Genomic DNA, 25631 nt, shown 5'->3' with positions numbered 1-25631 from the left:
CGCAAGGTTCGAGGGAAGGGAGAGGAAATAGGGGAGTGGAGAGAAAGAGAGAGATGGGGGGTAAGAGGCGAGTAAGGAGGAAGGGATCGGGCAGGAGCGAAGTGTGCCGCCACGGCCTCGGTGTTGCTAGGACAGCACCGCGCGCGCATCTGAAGGAGTAGGCTGCAGCGCAATGATGACACACCCGTGCGAAGGTCGTAGCCGCCGGAGCGCGGCATGTGCGGTTCCAATAACGGGCCCGATGAGTGTGGACGTTTCCTGCGGCTTTCTCCTTTCACTGACACGTGGGTGGGTTTGCCCAGACGGAGAGATGGTCAAATAACGTCTCCGGAGTGATATTAGCGTAACAGAAAGAAACGGACGCCAGGAAGCGACTTTCAGCCTCCAGAACTGATTCTCGCGAGGACAAAGGCGTGAACCACGGCAGTGGAGATACCATACGACGACAAAGATAGGAACACCGCTTACCTGCTAAAATGCTAAATCTTTTTGGTACCGGTGCGTTTTCATTGTTCTAAGCGGTGTCGTTACTATTTTAGGAGAGCAAACATTCTGTAAAATGCAGGCCAAAACAAAATGTGAGCGCAGAAAGTGGAGTTCAAGTTGGAAAAGCTGAGAGGCACTTTACCGTAAGGATTGAAGTAGCCTGTTTAGGCTGTGCTCGTCCAGAGTGCACACCTCTATGTTACACCTGTATGCTATGGCTCGAGAGTATCACTTGGTGCTAATTTTACTGAATAAAGTGAAACGGCAGCCATAAAAACCGTTCATGGTTTGCAAATACGGTAAGGACATAAGCGAGGAAATCAGCCACATTGAACACCACGCAACACAGTTATTCCCTGATTTAACTTTTAATTAATTAGCTACATATTCTAATTATGTTCTTTCGATACTGCAAACATCAGTCAGCCAAAGGTTGCAATGGAGATCTCATAGTGAGAGGAGCGCTTCGCAACAAATTCGTGCACCTACAACCTCCGAAGTTAACGAGCGGTCGGCATTCGTAGACAGCAGTTTTCAAGCAATTGACGGTAACAAAACAAGCCAGTTATTTTACAACCACAGCAGTAAGCCGGGGTAAAGGGCTAATCCCTGGAATAAGCGGTGACGCTGTTCTGTGCACTAATGAACGCCGCCCACGGTGTCACTGTATTTCTTAACCCTAAAACTGCCACGTTCATCTGTCGGCTAAAAATAATTTCATCCGAGTAACCAGCAGAAGCGGACGAATGTGAGGTATAGTGGGATACAACTCAAGAACGATGCGACAGATTTCCCTCAAAGGATGCCCTCCAGACAATGTCGTCGACAGATTCTCATTATCTCGTGCGTTGTGCGTTGAGTCATGATGTTGTGGGTTCTAAACAAGACAAGCTTTCTTAGATAAACATTTTTGAATATTGGAATATTTTTAGGTATTGTTATGGAAATATTAAGCTAATGATCCATTCTCCCGATGTGTAGCAATATCTTTCTTCTAAATTTTTTCCATCGCTTGCATCAAGTGGTTGAGACTACCATAGAAAACCAATGAGGTACGTTTCTGACGATCGCAAAAACCGTGAATAGCAAAAAAATGCAAGACTGCTGAGGGGAGATGTGCGGATGTAATGTTATAGTTAAATCTTACAATATATGAAAACGTAGCGTTCATAAATTATTTCCCTTTGAAGAATACTGTTGTCTAGAATTGCTGGGTAAAGAGTCGAAGTAAAAAAAAAATCCCCTTAGACTTGCTAGAGTGACTTTGCAGGGGCGGAAAATGAAATGGGAACAACCGTGCCTTAATTTGATTAACCATGGCCTTATTAAAATGACTCCACGCCATTGGCTGGATGGCCTCCTTTGAGGGGCATCTGCCGCTTCTTTCTTGAGTTGTATCCAACTGAAGTGTATCGCATGATCGCATAATTAATGCGGACGTATATAATGCGAGGCTTGGAAGGGGACGCTCTGATGGGCTGAGCGCTGCTTGGTATGTATAATTTCCAATGTTTCTTCACCACCACGGAGGCGGCGAGAGTCTGGGAGTTTTTATGGTACCCAGGTTTACGCTCGTTTCAGATTTCCAGCAGTTGAGTATAGTGACGACGCCCTCCTTCGTTACTTGGCGTCCGCCAATCAGACCCGCGCAGACAGAAATAGGCCCTACTGTGCCTGCTTTGTTCAAAAAGAAAGACAACCCGGCCTCGCTTGGGCTGTCTTGAACTGCTCCAAAACTGTTCTTGTACGCTCGCCAGCCCCCCCCCCCCTTTTTTTTTTCGTCATAACATCCTGATTTCACAGCAGGTAAGCTCGGCAAATTTTGCAGTGAGAAGCTGCTTAACAGACATCATCCGGTAATAGCCGCCACTGTAATTAGTCGCTTCTTGATGAGGTGGACGATGAGGGGGAAAGTGAAGAATGAACATCTTTTTAACCAGTACACACATTGCTCGTCTAAGGCAAAACCCAATAGCTAAAGCAGATATCAAGCTAAGGTCCCTGCGACAGCTTCTCGCTGAATTAACCGCGTCAAGCCATAGCTTAAATGGCCACATTTTTTTTTTTCAGTTACGGCATAGTACGGCGTGACACTCTTTAACACGGTCAAAACGTCACTTGCAGCTGTCACCGTGAAAAACAAGGAAAGTTCGACTCGAGGTTGTGCTTTTTCCTGGCCACATGCACAGGTTGTAATTTATTTCGCATTGCACTCATGAGGCCCGGACAGAGCATGTCGGATTTGATTCACCGCCTTCCGTAGTGGCCGTATCCTCCGTGGCCGCCGCCGTATCCGCCGTGTCCACCACCGTATCCACCGCCACCATGACCGCCGTATCCGCCTCCATGTCCGCCACCGTATCCTCCGTAGCCTCCGCCTCCATGTCCGCCGTATCCACCGTAGCCTCCGTGGCCGTGGTATCCGGCAAGGGCGACTGCCGCCGCCAGAGCGAGGACAGCGATGTACACGATGAAGCGCTGTGGGAAATAAGCGGTGAAGTATAGCTCAGGTATGTCTATAGTTGAGGTTACTAAGGTAAAGAAATGCTATAAGATAAGCAATATAAATAAGTATAATGCCTCCGGAATAGCCTACTGTACGATTTTAGGGTGAAGAACTGAGTTTCTTAACCAGCAGAGCTCTATGGGAAAAACGCTTGTTCCATAAAACTTCGTAACGACTGCAACTTTTCTAGAAAATCGGAAAATTTAGAGCACATTCACTAAGTCGATGCGTTACGCGTTGCAGTTTCGATCTCAGCGGTGGCTTTTTTACCCGCCTTTTAATTCAAACCCATATTCACACTTCAAGAAATTATGCATGAACGAACAGCATCGCAGAGCCTAGTCTATCTTGCCGTTCAAAATTACTGCTGTACTGTGCATAGCATAACTGTCGTTAAAACTTAAGTATTCGTTGACAGCGGCAGGCGATACAGCTGACTACAGCCGGAAAGAAGGGTTTCCAAAATTCAATATACACAGAGCAGTTTCTGCAGCGCGTCAAAGCCGCCCTTAAAATGGATGACGTGAATTTCTGCACCCAGGCTTTCGGCTTACCATGTTAACTCCTCGGATATAGTGCTGCCCGTGGAGGTGTTGCTGCTCTGAGACAGGTGAGCGATGCTGGGCAGAGCCGTGGCTCGAGGTATATATACCTCCAGAAGCCCCTGAAAGTCACGTGACGTGCACCACGTGACTGGAGACAAATATTCGAGTAGGAAAGAACTTGACAGCTAAGCCAGCACGCGCGACGGCATCAACGTAGCAAGAAAACCAGAGGGACAATGGGGCGCAATGCGACCGTTGTCAGTTAGCTGCAGAGCATCAGAAAAGGTTTGTTCAAGCAACCGTGACTCCAGTTCCACGCCGAAGTCCTGCACAACCGCCCTTGCATTCGCAGACAACAGTGTCTCGTGTCGCAAGCTTTCACTCAATCGTTTCTCCCACGCTGCGTGGCGCACACGAAGCAGCAAAACGCAAGAGAGTTCGTCTGGAAATCGCGCAAGTATAGTCTGCGCACCTTCCGTCAGCCATAAAGAGAACAAGAAAAAGAGGTCGTGGGTGGCAAGATTCAAAAAGAATTCGAAGTAAGCACAAAAGCAAGAAGGATAGCGGCCCATGGTGACGCTTCTTTTCCTGATTTTTGCATTTCTTTTCACACGCCGGCTGAGCTTTTTTACCGCGCTGCCGAGGAAGCGTGTAGCGCTTGTTTCACGGCCCCAGACTGTGAGCGAGAAAAGCGCTCGAGCGTGTGGCGCATAAGTTACGCGCCCGGCAAATGATAGAAATTACGCCGACACCGATGGCGCCCCCTTGTCGCGGCCGTGCCTGCCGATGCAGCACTGTCAGAGTCGACCTGCTCTCGTAATTGCCGCGCCTGACGTCGTTCTGTCAGAACCGCTTCTCGACACGTGGACGACCTCTCTGGAGAAGGATTTGTCATGCGTACTACAAGCCCGTGGTGCATTATCCGTAAAAGTATATCCTGGCGTGGTACAATCAATCGAGAACTAAAAATTCGGTAGTAAGAAACCGCTTGAAGAACCGAATAAACTAGTCTACGTGTCCGATCGAATCCAGCCATACAGGATTCTGGAAAGAAATGCCAACGATCTGGCATTGACCGTGCTACGGTGTAAAGGAATGGCGCAGCTGAGTCGAGAAACTGAGACGTCCAGGTGCACACTGGTCAGTGTGAAGTGTACATTTTGATGTCATTGTGTTTGACTGTCCTGCCGGAAGACAAAATACATAATTTCTCTACCTCAGCCTAGCCGCTTTCAGAGGCTTACTGGAAAGCTCGCTGCTGTGAAAGCCACAGAGACTTTGGGAAATAGCACGGAAGGATGGCGTGTGGTTAGGCACGTATGAAACAGAAGCGAACCATGTAAGATGTCCACTGTGCACGCAAGCGTGCACACTGTACACAGTGGATAAAGGAAACGGAAAGCGAAAGAAGAGAGTGGACGATAGATTTTATCAAGACTCAAGACTGAAAACGGCGCGAAAAACGGGACATGATAGTGAAGCAACACACACAGCATCGAACTTACAACTGAGTGTATTTCATGCGAGGTCTACGCAGTTCATTCATGAACTGCGTAGACCTGCGGACTATAAGCAGCCTAAGCGAAGTTTGGTCAAGACAGCAGCCATCCCTTATGTCCATGGCGTCAGCCATCGACTGAAAACGATTGCGGGACGAGGCGGTGTGTGTGTAGTGTTTTCGGCACCCAACAGGTTGCGCAGGTTGTGTAGGAGAGTAAACGGGGCAGAGAAAAAGCGGGGATCGTGCGGCACTAAGCACGTGACGCAATATTTTCACTGCCAAAGCAAGGTGATCTACGAAATCCCTCGGTCATGCGGTGCCACTTATGTTGGCCAGACTGGCCGCTGCTTAAATGACAGATTAAGAGAGCACGCTAATGATGTCAGCGTAGGCAGAGGGATCACACTCGCCAAGCATGTGACAACGTGCAAATGCACTCCCCAGTTCAACAAAAGCAAAGTGTTGCCCACGTACGCAAGACAACAAAAACGAGAACTGTACGAAGCTTTCGTCATCCACACGAGGTGTGACAAGTGCTTGAGCGCGCCGTCTCTTCGCTTATCCATAAAAGAGATAGCCTTTTTAGATATTGACCTGCAATAGCATCAATCTTATATTATGATGTTCTTTTAGTTTTTATGTGTACTTCCTGCATTTATTGCGCTCTCGCATGAAATACGCTCAGTTGTAAGTTCGGTGCTGTGTGTGTTGCTTCTCTCTATCTTGTCCCGTTTTTCGCGCCGTTTTCAGTCTTGAATCATGAACCAACTGGCCCAACAATCCTCCCTTTTGCAGATATATTGTAATCTTTATAGGGCAATTTACCTTTGGGTGAGTCGTTAGCAGTCCGTGGTGGAGCGAAAAGTGAGAACAGAGGACGAACAACGAAGAAAATCACGGGACGCGCGCTCGTCACGTAGCCTTTGTCACTCTCCGTCATCTGCTCGTGGTATTCCAGTTGACCATGAACTTGCTCGGCATGCCGTGCATACATGTTCGCAATGCGCATTTGTTGTCAGATCAGTGAACACTTCAGTGAACACATCAAGATTTTTTGGTGCAGACAACGTGAAGGCCGAAGACTCATTTTTCAAACATATAATCTTGGAGAAGCCTTGCACCCGGCCAGGGGAAAGCTTGTGCCTATGAGTGTGTGAAATAATCGAAACCAGTCGGATCTACTCTTACATTTTCGAATAGTTTTCGAAAAATTGGCTCGAAGTTCGAATAAGGTACGCTGTAGTTTTTGTTTTTTTTTCGGTGACTGTTGCAAAAACAGGGCCCACTCCGATGCAATACAGCATGCTGCCGCGATTGGTATTTGCGTGAAAGGGCTCAGCTGGCGCCGCGAAGCGGACCTTTCGTGTGGTGGCGATAATCGTGCTCATACATATGACCTCCAAGATTGGGCCACGCGAAAGGTTTCAGCCATGTTTAGCAAACCCTGCCTTCATATCCGATATCGGGGACCATAAATCAACTCTCGTCCCTCTTATAAAACGAGTTTTGGCGCTAATTTTGTTTGCTGCCGTCATCAGCAGCAAAAGGTATATATATATATATATATATATATATATATATATATATATATATATATATATATATATATATATATATATATATATATATATATATATATATATATATATATATATATATATATATATATATTTCTGTGTGTTTGGCATGCCGGTCATAGAGTTATTATACTGACATCATGTAGCGTGCCCCTACTCGAGATCAGTGCTGGGTGTTTCGACAGCTACAACGCGTACAGTACACGGCGAGTGGCATATGAACCAAGGCACTGACAAATGCATAATCTAGTCCGCAGAAAATGTTGCTTATTTCGCACGAAACGCGACCAGAGAATGGAAGAAGCAAATTCAACAGCGAGAAGAGGTAATCGATGCGTTGTGGGTGTGAAAAATGAGATCCATGCAAGGGGACAGAATGCCGAAAAAAACTCCGGACCATAACCAGCTCGGCATTCTTTCCGGCTTTCCGCGGCAGCGCCTCGCGGAAAGTCAACTTCACGCGACCGCATGTTCCCTTTAACAGTGTACCATACTGTACATACGCTCTAGCCATTAAACGTCACTGATTTGAAATCATGACTAAAATAAAAGCACACCAACACGGTGATAACGTTGCAATGACGTTGCTTTATATGCGACTCATGTACGCACTCTACAGGTCAGGGAGCTCAAACAATCACGCATGCGCGATAGCTATACTTCCGCGGCATTTCCTTGACGTAGTTCCTGACGTAGGCTGCCAGTGTGCCGTCTGGCTTCGGCTTGTTGCGACCCCCCTTGCCCAGGAGGTACTCGTCGAAGATGCGCCTGTCCCAGTCTCCACGGTGCACGATGGCAGGCACGTGGCCCACTTCGATGCCCCGACTGCTGAACTGGGCCAGCAACGCGTCGTAGTCGTAGTCGGGGTAGCTGAGAGAGTGCTCCATGAGATCCGCGCCCAGAACTTCTTCCAGCTCGGTCATCCGGATGGGAATCACGTAGTTTATGGCCTGGCAGGGGTGAAGCAGGTGCACAAAGTATTTCCCGCACACGTTCAAATCAGTTCCCCGTCTGAAGTTACGACCCTGGCTCTTTTGCAGTTATGTTGAAAACATCCTTCAGCTACTGCCGCCGAACAAGCACTTGCAGTTAGCATCTGTACGCAAAAGCAAATGGTCAAACTTAGTTTTGACGCTGTGATTTTGCGTGTGCTGTCCAATCATTACAACTCCTACGTCGGTTGCCCAATATTCGGTGATTAGAGGTTTCAAGACGCCGTTTACCGGCTTCCTGTCCTTGGTTCCGGCCTGGTTCCTGCGTCTCCTTGTCGGCGAGTCAGACAAACTAAGGCCACGATAAGCGGCGATTCGTAGCGAAGAGTGCTCGAGACTGTATTTTGATAGTAAGCCGGTACCAACTGTCAATAAGTATTCGAAACACGCTGGCCACAGTGGGTGCCATCAAGAATTATGTGCGCGGTTGGCCTATGCAGGCACATTCAGCAGAAGCGTCGAAGAAACGTTTACGGCGCTTAAAACTATCTATAGCACCATACGTCTATTTCTTCACTCAATCTGAACACACATATCTGCCGAATCAAAGTGAAAAATCTCTGCTATTAGCGCGTAAGCGTTAAAAGCTCCGTTGGGCAGAAAACCCGGTGTCGGAGTTGTCGGCGTTGTGAGCAATAAATAAGGTGGCGTAGGATGGCCCAGGCGGCCGCCCCCGGCGATGCAACCTAAGTGAGCAACCTAGGTGAACAATCAATGGGGGTACCTAGGTAGGTGAGGTGACCTTGTGGATTGTGAGCAAACTAACCGGGTTGTGAGCAAAATAACCACCCCGGAAGGTGGCAGTTAGATTAATGGTTGATGACGAGAGGTTGCTCGGGAACAGCAACTTGGGTCGCTCAAGACCCACCAGTGGCAGCACCTGCCATCACACGGCAGTGGCGCATTCCTCAACCGCCGCAGAATTGCGCAACGAGTAGTATGATCACTCCAAGGGACATATGAATGTAAAGTTGAGAATGACCAATTCCGCATATACGGGCATTAACTGATTAACGCTATGGCGTCATATCCTTAAGGCGGAGCTTAATTGTCCCCTCCATTTTTTTTCTTTTCTAGGAGTGTATGCTTCCTGGCTTCCACATTTTCCAACAGCATTCTCCTGCGCGTGCGATATTTTGCTCAGTCCTTCTAAGTCACCCCTTTATCATCTCTGGCAGCAGTGATGGTCGCTATAAATAATCATTTTCCTTTTCCTTTTCTTTTCCTTTTCCTTTTCCTTTTCTTTCCTTTCCTTTTCCTTTCCTTTTCCTTTCCTTTCCCTTCTCTTTCTTTTCCCTTTTCCTTTCTACTTTTTTGACTACACATGCGGTACCTTGAGCAACACGTATGAGGTGAGCACGCTCCAGGCGGTGATGCAGAGCCCCGAGAGCGCCTGGATGCCGAGCAAATAGGCACCGCCTCCCTTGAAGAGGCCGCTGCGTCCCGAGGTGAGCCGCAGCAGCGTGTCGGCGTCGGCGAAGAGCCCCACGGCCAGCAGCCCCCAGATGCCGCCCACTCCGTGCACGGCCACGGCGCCCACGGGGTCGTCCACGCGCAGCCGCTCCAGGGCGGCCGGGACCCAGCAGGCGAACAGCGCGCCGGTCACGCCCACCACGATGCTCTCGTAGGCCGAGTAGAAGCCCGAGCCGGCTGCGCAGAACAGGCAGGCGCTCCGCTGCAGCACTCTAGAAGGCTGCACAGCTCAGCTCTCGTGCACTCAACTCTTTCTCCGAGCTAAACCAAAACGTGACGCGCCGCCTTTGTCAGAAGTAAGCAGCACAAGGGGTTTGTTTCTAAGCCATGTTGTAGGCGTCTTCTATAACATTCGTGGAAGCCATAACTTTCGCAGGAGTGAGGACGTGTATTCTCTCAGGTTCCAGAGAATTGGAATGCTGGTGACGCATAACGATCCATAGAGCAGGGCCCGGAAGGAAGATAATTCGACTGTGTACTCTCAAACGTTGTACACTACCTGTTCTGCTGAGCGAACGACGGCGCTGGAAAGATGAGGACATCTGGCACATACATCACCTCTGTCTGCATTTACATTGTGTTCTAATATATTCGTTCAGAAGAAGTACTGTCTGCATTTATTTTTCATTCTTAGCCATCAAAGGCGTTTGCCGCGCCTACTATCACCAGCTGATGGACCACGCAATCTTGAGTCAATGTCTTAGGTTATTAAGCCAAACCTAAGACTTGTCATGCACTGCAAATCATTGTGGTCGTCAGACCAGGCCAGCGACTCGAGCTTTCAACTCACGTGCGCATTGTGTTGCACCTAATATTCCTTCTCACTCGTCCTCTTTATCCCATTTCTCACTGCGCTAGTAGTCACGAGGATTTCTTGGGCACTCTTCCTGTCCTTTTTTCTCAATAATCTTTCTCTAAGGATTGACCGTAACCACTGAAAACGGCAGGGATCAGCTGAGAAGAGACAATAAATAAGTTGAATATATACATCATTACCAACAAGATGATGTTCCTATTGTACATGAACATACGCTTGTGTTTACAGGCGTTTGACGTACTTCTATCTTTGAAGACAAAAAGCCAGAAAATTATTTCTCACCAGTGACAGCAACCAGTGCAGTCAATATGGCGTTCACAATATCGTCGACGAGAAGTTTCCGGGACGTAAAGTACCTGGAAGTTACAAGACGAAGATGAAATGGTTGAAGACTGCAGCAAGGCTTCACAGAAATATTTGAAACATATTTTTTTAGTCGTGCGCGGGTGTCGACACATTCAAACTATTAGTTGTTCCTTACCATACTACCCACTTCCCTTCCTTTTTTTTATTGCCTTAGGATGCCTGAATCACGCCTCTTAGATGTCTGGTCTTTTAATTTGGCTTAAAACTTCTCTGTACCTGTTTGACTTATTAGAGCAGACCAAGACCTTTATATTCTGGCATTTTTTTTTTTGCTCAACTTGCTGAATAGTAGTAAAAAAACTTTGAGTTGACGGTGAGTTTCGGTGCTCTCCTTTTGGACCAGCATCACCAGAAAAGGATGACAACGCAACTGGAAAATACGTACGAATAAAAAACTCCAACGAGACCTCCTCCCAGGGAAGCGTTTATAGTGGTCACCGCCGCTCTGTAATAACACGCGACAGTAAATGAAGATGTTTAACTTGCAGCATCTGAGCACATGGCGACCCGTACAACCTATCTACAATCATGACTAAATATAAAACTAAATGCGCTGTATGTGTTAAAAAGCCAATATTGCTTTCCGTTCTGAGTTCTACATGGAAAGCTCAAAAACGATTTCTCTTCAGCGGCAAAGTTCATGAACCAGCTTCGAAAAACAAAAGTGCAGCTTACGTACGCTTCTAGAATGTTTTGTTTACTACTAGTTGCATTTTTTATCGTATTGGATCATACAGATGCCTCTTAGCAAGCATCAGCCTTTGCAAAGCATTTTTCATGGATAGGCTCTATACACGAGATTAACTGAATGCGGCAGATGAAGAAGGTATACCTTGAAGCATACTTCCATTTGTCGTGCCTCACGCCAAAGGAGCTGCCACAGTTGAACACGAGCCAACCCCACCTGCGTATGAACAGTGTGCGTATCTGAGTGCACTCACACACACAAAAAACGTACTCCAGTTGCTTTTACAGTAGCCCACAGTCAGCCCACAGTGCCGTAGCTCCCGATAACTACATCAATCCGTTTCCATGCGTTTTCTTTCCTGGCTAATGTGCACATTCATAGCAGATGCGGACACATCCTACACCCTACAGGTCGAACTGAGACAGAGCGAAGTGCATCGGCAGCACTGTGGCATTACCCCATTATGTTGTCTTCTCTGTCGGCACGTTACCGCAAAAGGCTGTCCGATAACAGCAGCAGTAGCATAGCGGCTGACGCTGTTAGCGGAGTGCTGCACGTGCGTGCATTTAGGAGCTGCCACTCATTGCCTTTTCTTAATGTCTGCATGTCTATGTGCTCCTTACAGGCAACAACTATTTTTTTTTTGTCGGCTGTGCTTTTTGACTGAGCGCCACCGCACTGCCCCGAAAAACATCTGCGGCTCCTAAGGGAGAAAAGTACGTCACTTATCCGTGTTCCTTACTCCTTACCCTTGCTTATATTTCCGGTCAGCTGCACAACATCTCGATTCCCGCCTCTATGTGTGATCATGCAGTTTCAGCTCCGAAAATTCATGAGTCCTGCCAGTGCTCATACAGGTAGTTTGCTGTTAGCGTTCGGTTATCTATAGATGTCTGAGAGTGGCAATTTTCTTGCTATATATTCCTGATGAGCCTTCTACTTTAATTAAAAGTGGTAAACCGGTTACATGTATTCATGAGTTTTCTTCCCTAGCTTTCATTTCTTTATTTTGTACCGGAAATTCTTATTTTTACCTTTCGTTTATTCAGTAAAACAAAATACTGGGGGCACTTCAGGAACTTACGTGGGAGTGATGCGCAAGCATTCCAAAACTGTTCTAGGTCTATTGCAATTCTATTCTAATTCTACTTCAATTCTATTACTTTGTAGTTGGCGCAGTTGTAAGTACTAGAACTGACTATTACTGGTTAACATTTCATATTTTCCTGTCTTTGATGACACCACACCATTGCGACCAATCGCGAGTTTTATAGCGCCGCCCCTTCTCGGGCTACGTCTGGTTTTCATGCCGATGAGCCACCTAATACTTTCGCATTAATAATGGCGGGTTAAAAAGCTCATCAAAGCAGCAAGACAAAGATTTTCTAGTCGCCAAAAGCATGGCCTGACTTCTTTTTTTTTGTTTCGCGCACTTGCCATAAAGGAATAATTTGAGTCCGCTGTATACTATAAAAAATCATGTAACTTATTCTCGTGCCAGAACCGGAGAAGGCTCCTGCTCTTATTGTTATCTGTCAGCCACTTGGAGAAATACTCCTCCCTTGTCTACGTCAGTCCCACTACTCCCGATGCCCGGCAATGAATCGAAGTCGCGTTTTACCAGAGTGTGAATGTTCCGAGAAGCACGTTAGTGGGCCGGCTCATCTGGACCTTCTGGCCGTCTCCGTCGAAGCGTCCTCGCCGTGGGCCCAGCAGCACCGCGGCAACCAGAGCGGACGCTCCGCCCAGCAGATGGACGCATCCGGACCCGGCGAAGTCAATGGCCCCCATCTTCTTGAGGAAGCCGTGGTCCCCCCAGACCCAGCCGGCCGGAATGCAGTACACGATGGTGTTGAGGAGCGAGAATACGCAGTACGCGTTGTAGTTGGCCCGCTCAGCCATGGCCCCGGACACGATGGTCGTGGCAGTGGTCGAGAAGGACAGCTGGAAGATGAAGCTCGAGAAGACCAAGCCCATCTCCTCCGGCCCGGCGTCGACCATGAAGCGGCCGACGGCGCTGAACTCGTTGTCGGGGCTTCGACCCGTGCCGTACTGCAGGCCGAAGCCGAACAGCCAGTAGGTGAGCCCGCCGAGGATGACGTCGGCGGCGTTCTTCATCAGGATGTTCACCTCGTTCTTCTGAGACACGCACCCGGACTCGAGGAGTCCGAAACCTGCATGGAAAAACTTAGGCCACCTAAACGGTCTCGAGTCTAAAAGCAATACACTCCGGGTGCGCAAGTACGCATGGCACATTGTTTAGTGCTTCAAAGAAAAAAAAAAAGGCTCATAGGCCGGTTCGCTGTGTAACCTGAGATTTGTAATCTGTGTGCCTGCTGTTCGCGGTCACGTGGAAATTGGTTCGCTATCTCATGATCGTCTGGCCACGCCTGCATACGTCTGAGTGCTTTTGCCGCTTTTGGCTTTGTCAAAACCAGCAATTTTGCACCATAGCCTTGAAGAATCGTACGTGAGCCGTTTCGACTGTCGAGTGAAATACTGCTCGCAGCCTACACCTAAAATGTGCTTGACATGTTCCTTCCTTTTTCGATTACGTGTTGCGTGGATAAACGTTTTAGGCTGCAGTGCCACGCTGCAAATTGTAAACGTCATAATTGCTGCAGCTAGTGAAGTCAGCGTAATCATTGGTCAATAGAAACTACAGATGAGATTTGCGCCAACACCACTGGTTCGCACTAGAATTATGGTAATGAGAAAGAGATATATAATCAGCGCAATTAAAGACGAATGCAAAAGAAGGAACTGCAGGCGCTTAGTTACAACCTGGTTCAGTCAAAAAGCCCCAAAGCATTTTTATACCGGAACGGCAAGCTAATTCCCATAGGAAAACAAATATTATAATATTCAAGTTGCCACATCTTGAATCAGCGTTCGATAACATTTGCACAATTTTTAGTTCTCATCACTGGTTCTACCCCCAGAATTAATTCGCTGCTAATATTTTAGCTCTCTCATGATCAGTCTGTAGCAGAAATTAGAACTGCAAGTTCGTTAAAGACGCAATAATTGGGTTGTGTCTACTTTTGTATAAATTGACAGGTTTCATGTATAAAAACCTTTTTATTACCTGGGTAAATCATATAGTATTCAATGCTTGTGGCGTCATCTGTGTTCATGGTCATGTTAATTCGTCGAATTTTTATACGTGGAGAGGTTCACCATGGAAGTTGCTCGCTGTGTATCTGCTAGGACCGTAGTTAGGAAGTAGCCTAACGTTCTTCTTAGGTGCACTGTCCTTGGTCGCCGCTTTTGACTACGGAAGCGGATGTGGAACACCCTGATGGAGCAGCAAACGTCACGTAACACTCAACCAAAGCTCGACCGTGGCAAGGGTAACCTCTCTTATGGTTGACAGCTGCGACGTCGAGGCTGACAAGCGTTCACTTCGCGACGAATGGCGGTTTCCCATCGCTCAATTTTCGCCACTTGTTAAGTCCCCAACAGTGATAAGCCGAATATTTTTTAACTTTCTGTCGGTCAATGTGAAGCAAAAATCAGAATATACCGCTTCATTTAAAAACACGATGTTTAGGCTCTGTTTCCCATAGTATTCCTTTGCACCTTCCATCACTACGGCTCACTTTCTGCATGTCATGACAAATTTAAAAAAAAAGAGCGTAAGCCGCATCATCGATGTCCTTGCAAACCACATTGTTTCTGCTATGTTTTTGCCCTTTCACCTTTACTTTGCCTACAACAGGCTTGAGTTTGTTGTCTTTACAATATTGAAGTGACGGACAGAGGAGTATAAGGAATAGTTTCATTAGTTATCGTTTGTCATCGACGTTGAGCAAAGGGCGATAGAGATCGCACCATTGTGTGCTCCTGCAACAGATCCGCCGATAGCTTATGGATGAGAAGCTTGTTCTGTTCCTGGTTCATTATTTATTTTGTACGCATGAAAGTAAGGATTGGTGCTACGAATATCAACGCCTTCGTTTTTCCTCTCAAGCTACTACGGTAGAATCTCGATGGTAGGAATCTCACGGGGTCGCGAAGAATATTCGTGTTATCCGAAATTCGTATCATCCATAGTGGCGCGGGAGAATGTTCGAGACATCCAAAATTCTGCACATTGTACACAATGCACTCCGGCCAGGGAGTCTTACGAATTCATATCATTCCGAAATTTGCCCCAACCGTAATCGTATCACCGAAACTGTACTGTACTAGTATCTCGAAAATAAAAGTACCAGGGATGAGCTAATGGCTTACCGGTTTGCATAGTAAATATAACAATTGCCGCTGTGAGAACCCAAGTGGCGTCGTCATACGTGAACTCTTCGTCCGGCTCTGGAGTTGGCGTAACGGGGATGTAGCGGTCTTCGTCCGTCACGGCCGGCATGCTCGTGCAACTTCTGGTGAGCTTAGATCCGCGTGGCTGTACCAAAGAACTCCCCGTGTCCCAAATAACAAAAGCTCTCTCTTTGAAAATGTACTTCTTCGGTGATCATTAGAACGGGGCATCGCATGAGCTTCAGTAGGCCATCGCAGGCAACGGCTAGAAATGGCCGGCAAGGACATGAACCGTGAATATTTAACGCCATTCTTCGCTGCTCGCATCAGAGGCGCATAGAAAACGGCTGAAACCGAGAAAGGCTAATGATGCTTTCTAGGTCGGGTGTAGTAGCACGCGAAGAGAATTTCGGCTGCTTAATCGTCGTACTGATCGAAAATTCCTAACTGTCGGCGTTTTTACTTTATTTCTTTATTTTTGTAAACTTAGCGTTGTTTCAAAAACCTTAAAGACATTTATTTACTGATCAAAGCACAGACAGGTGTTCGATTGAGGAGTACAGCGTTAAAAACAAAGTTTATTTCTGACCAATCGAAACTGCATGCTTAAGTTCTTATTCAGAGTTCTTATGGGTTATTTAAGTATCCTCAAACTAAGTTATTTCCTTCAGCGCAAGTCCCTCATGTACACAGTATGCAAGCACCTCATATTCCTGTTCGTCCTTTTCGACATCACCCCCGTTTTACGGCACTTAGCTGCTACACTCATTATGGTCACTTCACTCGTAATTATTATATATCCAAAATTTTTAATTCTCTGCCTGATTCAGTCTTTTCAGCTTCTTCGCTGTCACAATTAAAGCATTTTTTTTAAAAACCCTTATGTCGGTAATTTAAACTGGTTCTTTGTTGTTGTTTACTTTTGGTGTTAAGGTTATTCTTATTCGCTTGTTTAGTCACGCCTGTTTTGCAATATCTTTCTCATTCACCGACTGCCGGGTACTTCCCTACAAGCCTTTATGGCTTGGGCAGGCCAGTCTTAAAGTTTTAAACATGTTTTCGGAAAAATAAAGGCGTTTATTATTATTATTATCATTATTATTATTATGAATGCTTTCGAAAGCATTTATTGATTGAATAAATATTTATCGATGTGGATTTGGGAAAACGTATGTTAGAATAATAGATATAGTAGGCTCGCGTACACTGTACAGCGAGTCAAATATGCTTTAGAGTGGATGCAGGATCCAGTACGGTTAATCAACGCAGCCTAGATGCGTGGTGGTTGGTGGATGTAGCAATTGCACGTAAAGAGCCACGTAAAGCCAGGCCTCTGTTGAGGAAGTGGGGGTTAACTCCAAGATGACACTCCTGTGTAAGACACGGCTAGGCCACTCGCGGATGCTTTTAACACGATAGCGTTAAGGCTCCCGTCCTGCAAAAAACCCGGTGTCGTCGTCGGCGTCCTGAGCCAGAAATGCAAGGAGAAGAAACCTAAGTGGGCACCTTAGGTCACGTAACCTTGTGGCGTCATCACAACCTCCCCACCGGATTGTGAGCAAACTGACCACCGTGGCAGGAGGCAGTTAAATCATAGATTGGTCGCGAGAGGTTGCTCGGGATGAGCAACCTGGTCGCACAAGGCCCACCGGTGGCAGCATCTGCCATCGCAGGGCAGTAGCGCGTCGCTTAACGGCTGTACCACTGCACCAGGAGTGGTATGAGGACCCCGAGGAATCTATGAGTGTAAAGTAGAGAATCACCAGTTCCGCATTAATGCTATCGCGGTATACCCTTAAGGAGGAGCTTAACTGTTTCCCTCAGTTTTTGTTGGCTGCCAGGGCAGGCCAGCTAACGATGTCAGAGGGCAGATGCTAAGACAGGATTAGGATTAGTTATTTGGAGGGTAGTAGAAAAAGTGGCATAAGAAAAAGGAGGCCCGTAGTCGATGGCTGCAATGGGTCCTCCTGTACAGGATAACCATGAAAACTATGAAACAAAACACAACAGCATATTAAGAAACAGGAGTCACGCGAAAGTAAATAAAAGCAACACACAAACAACGTTACCTTATCGAGCTCACGCACAAATAGAAAATTATGTTAAAAGAGACTATATATACCCAAAGACAAGTATAAAGGTCCAGTGAAGATTTTCCTGCCACTTCCCAGTCACTGCTTTGTTGTTCTACCCTTGTTGCTGGACCCACTGCTGGCAGAGAGAAATGGAGGGAGAAACTGATAATCGAAAAACTCTGTTCTTTTTTTTATTGCTCTTTATTTAACGCGAGGCCGAGTAGGCGTGTGCATGGAATGGCTTTAGCGCCACTGCTTGAAGGCTCTCATGAAGGCGTTAGGCGCGCGGTGGTTGGCACCTGCCGCGAGTTTTTCGGCCAGGTAGCGACGGCAGACGCGCAGATCCCACGACTCCCTGTCCATGCCCGTGTCGTCGGAGCGGGGCAGCAGCTCGTCGCACGCGAGCCCGCTACGCCGCAGCAGCTGCGCGTAGTCGATGTCCGGGTGCACGATGCCGTGTTCGACAAGGTCAGAACCCAGCACCTCGTGCTCCAGGCTCATGCGGATGGGCAGAAGTCGGTTGACGATCTGCGAGTGTCACGGCCACCAGTCACGACCCTAGGTTGGTGGGTTTTTTTCCCACACGCTATGCAGTGGAGAAAAAAGAAGGCTGCAAAAAAAAAAAACTGGAAGATTAACTTCCCCTCTTTTCCTCTGCCCCGTGAAGTATTGAAAAGTGGTTGAGGTATTAGAGTGTTCCACGACGCCACTTATCTTAGATTTTTGTTCCCTCTGCATGTCATTCATTGTTCCTGTGAAAGTTCATGTAACGTACGAAAGGTTATAGAACTCAGTGGTCGTCTTCCGGAAAGTCTGCATTGAGTCCTATGTAATCCTGAGCCCAGAAATCTTAATACCACGACGGGCGTTCGACGAAACAGGTGCTCAGCACATGCTTTTCTGGTTTTCTCATAACTAAGTAAACAGAACACGAACACAGAGGCGAAACAAGGTTATGAGAAGCACCTGGCTCGTCGAACGTGTTAACAAGACCGTCCACTTATCTGCGCCATTATTCCAGCACATCATATGCCCGGGAGCAGCCACGAGCCGTTGCGTAAACACAGAGATCGCACATCCCTCACAAAGCCATTCCGGTGATTAGTACACACAAATACTGCAGTGGCATGAACTTCTTCAGAAGCCAAAAAGGCGACGTGTTCAGACAAATCCTTTACTCCAGAGCCTAATCACCGCTTCCTGCCCAGTGGTCTTTCAGAGTGGCATATGCTAATGCCCAAGCAAATGGGCACATGAGCCTTCTGTAACCTCCTGGGTGTTAGCTGCAAATGAACTGTCTTTGATGTCATAAACTGCCAGTGAGCAGCCGTCGACGGCTACAGTTGCCAGTATCTTATTAGCGGCGACTAATACAAGCAAGCATTGGTCGCTTTCCGTACGTCGCATGTGCCCTTAAATGTGCGCTTATGAGAACCCAGTTGCTCACCACGAGTAGAATGTAGGTGCCGACGGCACTCCAGAGCGCAATGGAGACGCACGTGAGCGCCTGGATGCCCAGCAGGTAGCCGCCGCCACCCCTGAAGAGCCCGCAGCGGATGCAGCCTTGCTCGTCGCTGTGAGCGAACAGGCCGACGGCCAGCAGCCCCCAGGCGCCGCCACAACCGTGCACGGACACGGCGTCCACGGGGTCGTCCACGCGGAGCCGTCTCAGCAGCGGCGGCACTCCGCTCGACAGCAGGGCGCCGAGCGAGCCCACTATCAGGCTGTCCAGGGCACCCAGGAAGGCCGAGCCGCCTGCCTCCACCACATTGTACTCACTCGTCAGACTGGTCCGAACGGGCTACTTTTATTCCAAAGTTGTGTGCGAGGCTTGTAAGCTGGGCTAGTTGGTATCGATTCTTTGGGGTAAACAGCGCGGAAGACAATGGACTAGTGTTGTGCGTATCCTTTGTTCTCTCGACCATCGTCTTCTGCGCTGCTTACCACATTACCAAGCACTCCAAGTTCTCTTGAATGCCGCCACGTGGCGCATGGCTTTGAAGTTTAAATAAAGAGGATAATCGAGTGGCTGCCATTGAAGCGTGTAGGCTGCTAGCTTTAGCGGCGCTGGCCGGGCGGTGTTTCGAGTTCCATGGTAATGTTACAGAACAGCAACTTATGACCAGTGCCTTTGCCTAAGCATCTTCGCAAAACTTATCACAGCAATTAGCGGAGTCGTGAAACAAGACACGGCTTCATTCAATGTAGGCACCAGTCGTCGAGCCCTGAAGCGACGAACTGTAAGGGTAACAGGGATCTCGAACCATATAACCCACAAAGGGAACGACAACAATACAAGGAATGCAATTAATCAGCCGATTTTATAGATCTAGAGGAAATCAGTACTGATCTCATTGCTCACGGTGACTAGAGAAAGGAAGGGGTCATTTTAGAAGTTCCATTAGTTGTTCTGCAAGGCAGAAAAGATTTGAGAAGTGCTGCAATTCAAATCTTTTGCCTTGGGTGATAAAGCGATAACGGCGCATTCTACTCATGCCTAGTGGTGATCATCAGTGGAGCATCAGTGTAGTCAAAAGAGAGCAACACTGTGCTTTTTATATGTGGTGCGTGTTGCTCTAGTCACGCGGAACAACTTGATGAAAAACAGCCCTGGCATATATGTTAAGTGAGCGATGTGCGTTCAGACTTTTTCATGAACATTTTTACTTTAACGCCCTAAAACACACGTGCACCAAGGACAACACAGAACCAGCGTCGCTTTTTGGCCACATGTGCTTGTCGATGTCTTCATGAAACGTTAGGAGAAGTTCTCCCTCTAGGCCACTTCACTTGAAACGGCATGCCACTTTTCCACTTCCCCAAAAAGCAACTTTTCTGTGCTAGCTAAAACTAAGGCTCACCGGAAGCACTCACTTGCCGGGACGTGATGAGGTAGAAGGCTGTTCACTGACGAGCAGGTTTTTCCATGCTTATAGTAAAGGGTTGCTGCCTGTACTAGGGCGATTAGGTTTTCTTTTTTTCTGTTCCTTCCCACAGGACCAGTATTATCTGGCCAGAATAGTATGCATGTTACCTGTGACTGAAACAAGGCCCGTCAGCAGCCCGGATACAATGTTGATGATAAGGAATTTTCTGTGAACGAGGTACCTGCGAATAAAAAGTAAGGTTTTCGAGGGAAAAAAATGCTAATCATCGAGCACACAGTCGCACAAACCTATGAATAAAAGAAGCGGAAAGATACCCAGCGACCTCAGCCGAGATAATTTTGCAGGTCACGTGTACTACTATAGTATTGTAACATAAGCAAATACTTCGCAGCATAAACACAGGTGCACAGCATGACTGAGTTGGAAAATATATAAAGATTTAATAGCATTCCACGTGACAAAAAATATGCTAAAAGAAAACATCAGTGATGCACTCACGACAACAGTAGTCCGATGAGTGCTCCTCCGAGCGAGCCAGTGATGGTACTCACTGCTGCCCTTCGGTGGCAAGAAGGAAAAAAAGACCGTTGTGAGGAAACAGTTTCACCATTAGTCACCTCAAAGAAAAGCAGGGCTTTCAAACTGAACGCCAATTAACTCATCCGCTACATCCCTTTCGTCCAAGTAGAAATCGCCCGTCTAATGTACTGAAGATCAATTCCAAATACTGTTTATAGGCAAGGGAAAGACTTAAAAAAACTACAATTTTCATGCCGTGGTTATTGATACTGTTGCTATCTTTCAGTGGGGAGAACGATAACAACGTGAAGGGCATTACTGTAAAATAAAAACTTGGGCGGCAACTTAGGCTACGCCTTAATGGTATGATGCGATAGCCTTAATGGGTCCCTGCAGCGGCCTGGGTTCCTTGTTGCACATCACTTCGCACACATGGTCGTTCTCTACTTCACATGATCGCGGAAAGTCCATATACCACTACTGACGCAGTGTTCCAGCGATTAAACGATGTTCCACTGCCTCGGCAGGTGGCTGTTTCAAACAGAGCCACCGGTGGGGCTGTTGAGACCCCAGTTGCTCTTCCCGAGAGATCTCTCGTGACCAATCAGTAATTCAATTGCCACCTGCCACGGTGGGAAGGTTTTGGTGACGTCACAAGGCCGGTGACAAAGGTGGCACACCGACGACGACTCCGGTTTTTCTCAAGAACTGAAGAATCAGCGCTATCGCGTTAAAATCGCAGGCGTATGTCCCAAACTGCTCCGCACATTGCAGCGTAGTTTCAAAGGACGCGATAATCGGCCATTGCTCGGACGAAATTTCAAGAAGAGTGGACACACCCATAATTTTGCTGTAATAATTTTTATTTACTGACATTTAGTGAACTACTATGTCCTGCTGATGAACTACCTTCATACAGAGTCAGAAAGCCGGGTATCATTAAGATATGAGAAACATAATACTAGAATAGTTAAAACCGATAGTTTACCTTGATGCGTACTTCCATTTGTTGTTGGTAACACCGACAGTGCTTCCGGCATTGAAGACCACCCAGCCCCACCTAAAAAAAAGAAAATAATGTGATAGTATACAAAATTCTATTCCGGAATATGCATCATTGCATTCTTTCTAGATTTACAGCTCGACACATGAAAAAAAAAATAGAACGTTTTTGTGCAGTTCCTTTACCCTCCATCCTTTATTCATTTCAAATTCAAAAAAATGTGATTGCCCAGTCAGAAACGGGAAGAAATGGTGAGTGGTGAAATGATGAAATAAAATGAGGGTAGAAGTACAGTCGCCCTTTCACATAAAAGCAAGTAAATATATCAGTTTGAATGACCTGCCGTCTGGAACAAACGAGCCAACGCAGAGAAGATAACTTGAACGAAATCCTTCTTGTAAAGTCAGGCGTCCTTAAAAAATGGGGCAGAGGCGCTCTGCAAAACAAAGCGATCGAAAGACAATTAAATATTTTCTGGTAACGAGTAAAAAATGCATTATTTGACTCTCTCGGTTTTACAATCGCTCAATACAGCAACAGATGGAACATTGACTGATTAAATAGCTGCACTCAAGTAAAAAAAAAAGTCTTGTTTTGACTTATTGGAGGGTATCAAAAATTTCGTTTCCATGCCTGCTTGAAATCCTCGTCTTGGCAATCCGTGAGTACGAGTTCCAGTGTGCTCATAGTAAACTTTCGGAGGTTCTTTGACGATACCGACCAGAGAGTGAATGTTCCCTGAAGGACGTTGGTAGGGTTGCCGAGCTCCGGGGGCGGTGCATCTCCGTAGCGGCCAGTCCTGGGTCCCAGGTACGCGGCGGCGACCAGGGCTGACACGCCCCCGAGCAAGTGGACGCAGCCGGCGCCCGCAAAGTCCAGCGTCCCTAGCTGGCGCAAGAACCCTCGGGGTGCCCACACCCAGCCTGCCGGGATGCAGTACACGAGTGTGTTGAGAAACGAGAAGAGGCAGTACGCCGTGAAGCTGGTCCGCTCGGCCATGGCCCCGGACACGATGGTGGTCGCGGTGGTGGCGAACGACAGCTGGAACAGGAAGCAGGTGAACACGCGGCCCATGTCTTGCGGGTCGGCGTCCACCAGGAATGAGCCGAGGCCGTACAACGGCGTACTGCCCGCGCCCGAGCCGAACTGGAGGCCGTAGCCGAAGAACCAGAAGCCCAGGCCGCCGGCCACCACGTCGGCCACGTTCTTCATCAGGATGTTCACCTCGTTCTTGCGGGACACGCAGCCGGACTCGAGGAGACCGAAGCCTGCGTATACCGTTGCCGCGTGTAGCACTGTCGTTGTTGTTATCGTTTTGAGCGGCAAAAACAGAGGATTAGGAACAGCAGGGCGGCCTCGAAGATCTCAAACACCCGCACATCTCAGTTTCAAGCTCAAAGTAAAACAATCATAGGAAATGATCGTCCTTCTAATTGCTTGATTTCCACCTCCTATAACAAAAGGGTTCCTCTGACAGTGCGTATAACTTACCTCCCACATTCGATGCATTTATTCTTCTTTTATATCTCAGTTATATACGCGAAATAATCCTTGGTTGCAAAAAAATAACGCAAGCAAGTCAACTGAAATGCCTCCTTAGTCAAGTTGTTTCATGGTGCAAAAGAACTGGTATCGACTGAGTGCCGTCGCTTCTATGGCAGTATCTGCTGTGAATAAGTCCTGCTGGCTAGACTGCAAAAGGGAGGTTTCCATTTCCGCCTTTCCACTCATTTGCGAAGCATTATTGTGACCGAACTCAAATTTTGGTTTGTTTGATCTGTTTGAACTCTGTAAAACTTTCAACCACGCAAAAGCAGTGTAACAAGTACCATGTTCGATGTACAAAATGACCATGCCGGAAGCCATTCTAGTGGGCTCTGGCCTCTGCTGCGGCTAAAGCTACACTGATCTCGTCTGTATTTTCTTTTTGCTTATTCCTTTCTCTGCTGATCTTCTTTCAGTACTAAATTCTTCAAGCGAGAGAGGTTCTTTTCATCCGCGATTTCTCCTCTTGAAACGCAAGAAAGAAAAAAAATGCATAGATGCCGTGTGACGAACATTTTCGGTCTATACACTCGCACAATTCACGTTGTATGCATCAGAGCGTAGACAGCGAGCGTAGCATCTAATTATACCCGCTTCGTGTCCTGTTCAACACATCTGGTCTGCGCTGCACTGTAATTTGCTGAAGTTTATCAGCGAGGTTATTACAGTAATGTGCCCTTAACTTGACGAGCCTCCACACATGATGTGTAGAAACTAAACGTTTGAGGACTCTGAACGCCAAGGGAGTACTTCTCTGAGCTGAATCCTTTATTAATAAAGCGCCCCTTCCAAAAGTTGTCCAGCTGTACGTACATCTATGTATAGATGTAACGTCCCTCTTAGTGCTTACCATACGCTATGGCAGGAATCTGAATTTTATCTCCCCAAACGGGCCGCACTGACAAGCTTTGGACTGCCACTAGCCAGAAAAAGAGAGAGAAGAAAGAAGGAATGGTTGAAGGCAAAAAAAAAGTTTAAGTTGCTGGAAGCAGGCGAAAGTAGGTGAAAGAAATTTCTATAGCATAAAAAAATCAAAGCGCTTAAGTCAGAAGGTGAGGCGAAGAGGGCGACTGTTAAACTAAGTAGTTCTTTTATTTCCCTTTCTTTTAGTTAATTTTTTAATTTTCCTTCTCGTATTCAAAGTATCTAGGCCCTTATCACGAAACGATGACTATCGACCAAAGTAGAAATAACTAGACTTAACGTTGAAGAACTGTCATCCGAGGGTAAAAAAGGGAGAACGAGAGATGCTCTTCGGAAGAAAGGCTGCAATCTCCAGGGCCACGTGTTTCTGAAGATGCTTTACAGCATTACATATGCGCCTGAGTGCACTGTATTTGGATAATGACCCCTAAGGTACTCACCTGTTTGCATAGTAAACACCACTATCGATGCCGTCAATGTCCAAGTAGCGTCGTCAGCCGTGAAGTTCTTGCTGCAGCCCTCTTGCACTTCCAGTCTTCCGCCGTCCATGTTGTGACTCCTTGGTTGCCCCTTGAGCACGGTTAAGGCGGCAACGCTCGGCGTACTCTTGCCGGCGCAGTCAAGAGTGACGGGCACTGGTAAATTCACTGCAGGTCATGGCGGCAGATTTGTGCACAACACGGTCCTCGCATAAAAGTCATCAAGACAGCCCGTCCATGGACGCCTTCCGCACCAGGAGGCGTTGCACGGCAGGGCGAATCGACGTCCTATATAGCCGCCGCGCAAACGGAAATTGTGACATGTGCAACGGACCCTAGCGGTCACAAAAGATGCCATTGTGAACTCGGACGCCGGTGAAAGGACTCAGCAATAGCGATATAGAATTGCGTCACGCGAAGCTGCCCCGCCCACTATGGTTTAGCTAAAGACTTCTTGCTCGCATCTGATCCATACATCGATCAATATACTGAGTCCAGCGAGTCCGGCAACAAAAAAAAAAAAGTTGACGCGGGAAAAAAAACGCAAAATGGCAAGTAGACGACATAAATTACCACTGTTCTTGGCCCAGTTGACCTCGCTGGTATTATTCGAGAATTACGTCTCCAAACAAAAAAAAACTCGAAAACGCTCCGCATTTCATTGATACGTGTTCAAATTACAGTGACTTTGAGGCGTTAACGAAATAAGCTTTTACTAAATCTAGACAACCAATTTAATAACCAATAACAAATTTAATGTACCTAATGGCAAAAATCACATAGGCTTAAACATTATTGTTTCATGATGCCAAATCAATATGCTGCAACTTAACCCGACAAAAACTGCTTTCATGGTTTCTCGCTCTCGCAAAAATAAAATTATCAAAACCTCGCGTATTTACCACGAATTTCGAATCCCCTACGTTCCTGGCGTTCTCCTCCACTCGTATACCAAGCTAGAATTTCATTTGCACACTAGATCCATTAGCA

General features: G+C 47.1%; 2 protein-coding genes and 1 long non-coding RNA gene across 3 annotated transcripts; all 3 read right to left on the bottom strand.

Annotated features, from left to right (window-relative positions):
- Nucleotides 1-2647: 2647 nt before the first annotated feature.
- On the bottom strand, nucleotides 2648-3602 carry LOC144094723 (uncharacterized). Its single transcript, XR_013306550.1, has 2 exons — nucleotides 3547-3602; nucleotides 2648-2964 (listed from the first exon to the last, which is right to left on the bottom strand). It is a non-coding gene; the product is annotated as an uncharacterized LOC144094723 (long non-coding RNA).
- A 3642-nt stretch (nucleotides 3603-7244) lies between these two features.
- On the bottom strand, nucleotides 7245-15317 carry LOC144095286 (putative ammonium transporter 3). The gene is made up of 7 exons (XM_077629065.1): nucleotides 15188-15317; nucleotides 12573-13125; nucleotides 11096-11167; nucleotides 10643-10708; nucleotides 10180-10244; nucleotides 8941-9257; nucleotides 7245-7565 (listed from the first exon to the last, which is right to left on the bottom strand). The coding sequence occupies exons 1-7, from the start codon at nucleotides 15315-15317 to the stop codon at nucleotides 7245-7247; spliced, it is 1524 nt and encodes a 507-aa protein (XP_077485191.1).
- A 2209-nt stretch (nucleotides 15318-17526) lies between these two features.
- On the bottom strand, nucleotides 17527-24711 carry LOC144095285 (putative ammonium transporter 3). Its single transcript, XM_077629063.1, has 7 exons — nucleotides 24603-24711; nucleotides 22415-22961; nucleotides 21679-21750; nucleotides 20670-20729; nucleotides 20318-20391; nucleotides 18731-19038; nucleotides 17527-17811 (listed from the first exon to the last, which is right to left on the bottom strand). Exons 1-7 carry the CDS (start codon nucleotides 24709-24711, stop codon nucleotides 17527-17529), a joined length of 1455 nt encoding a protein of 484 aa, XP_077485189.1.
- Nucleotides 24712-25631: the final 920 nt, after the last annotated feature.

This window comes from Amblyomma americanum, chromosome 6 (assembly GCF_052857255.1).
Source record: "Amblyomma americanum isolate KBUSLIRL-KWMA chromosome 6, ASM5285725v1, whole genome shotgun sequence".
In the NCBI taxonomy this organism is placed as follows: Eukaryota; Metazoa; Arthropoda; class Arachnida; order Ixodida; family Ixodidae; genus Amblyomma; species Amblyomma americanum.
Note: the sequence above shows the minus strand (reverse complement) of the source record. Positions and strands in the feature narration are given on the sequence as shown.

Bases quoted from the DNA above. Each gene is read 5' to 3' on its own strand.
- LOC144095286 (XM_077629065.1), bottom strand. From the start codon at position 15,317: ATGCCGGCCGTGACGGACGAAGACCGCTACATCCCCGTTACGCCAACT. The intron at 10,245-10,642 runs ATTTTCCAGTTG...CAGGTACTTTAC, and splicing joins GGAGTTTTTTATTCGTACGT to GTCCCGGAAACTTCTCGTCG. The intron at 7,566-8,940 runs GTACCGCATGTG...CACCCCTGCCAG, and splicing joins CCTCATACGTGTTGCTCAAG to GCCATAAACTACGTGATTCC.
- LOC144095285 (XM_077629063.1), bottom strand. From the start codon at position 24,711: ATGGACGGCGGAAGACTGGAAGTGCAAGAGGGCTGCAGCAAGAACTTC. The intron at 22,962-24,602 runs GTGAGTACCTTA...CGGTATACGCAG, and splicing joins GGTGTTTACTATGCAAACAG to GCTTCGGTCTCCTCGAGTCC. The intron at 20,730-21,678 runs GTAAACTATCGG...TTGCCACCGAAG, and splicing joins AAATGGAAGTACGCATCAAG to GGCAGCAGTGAGTACCATCA.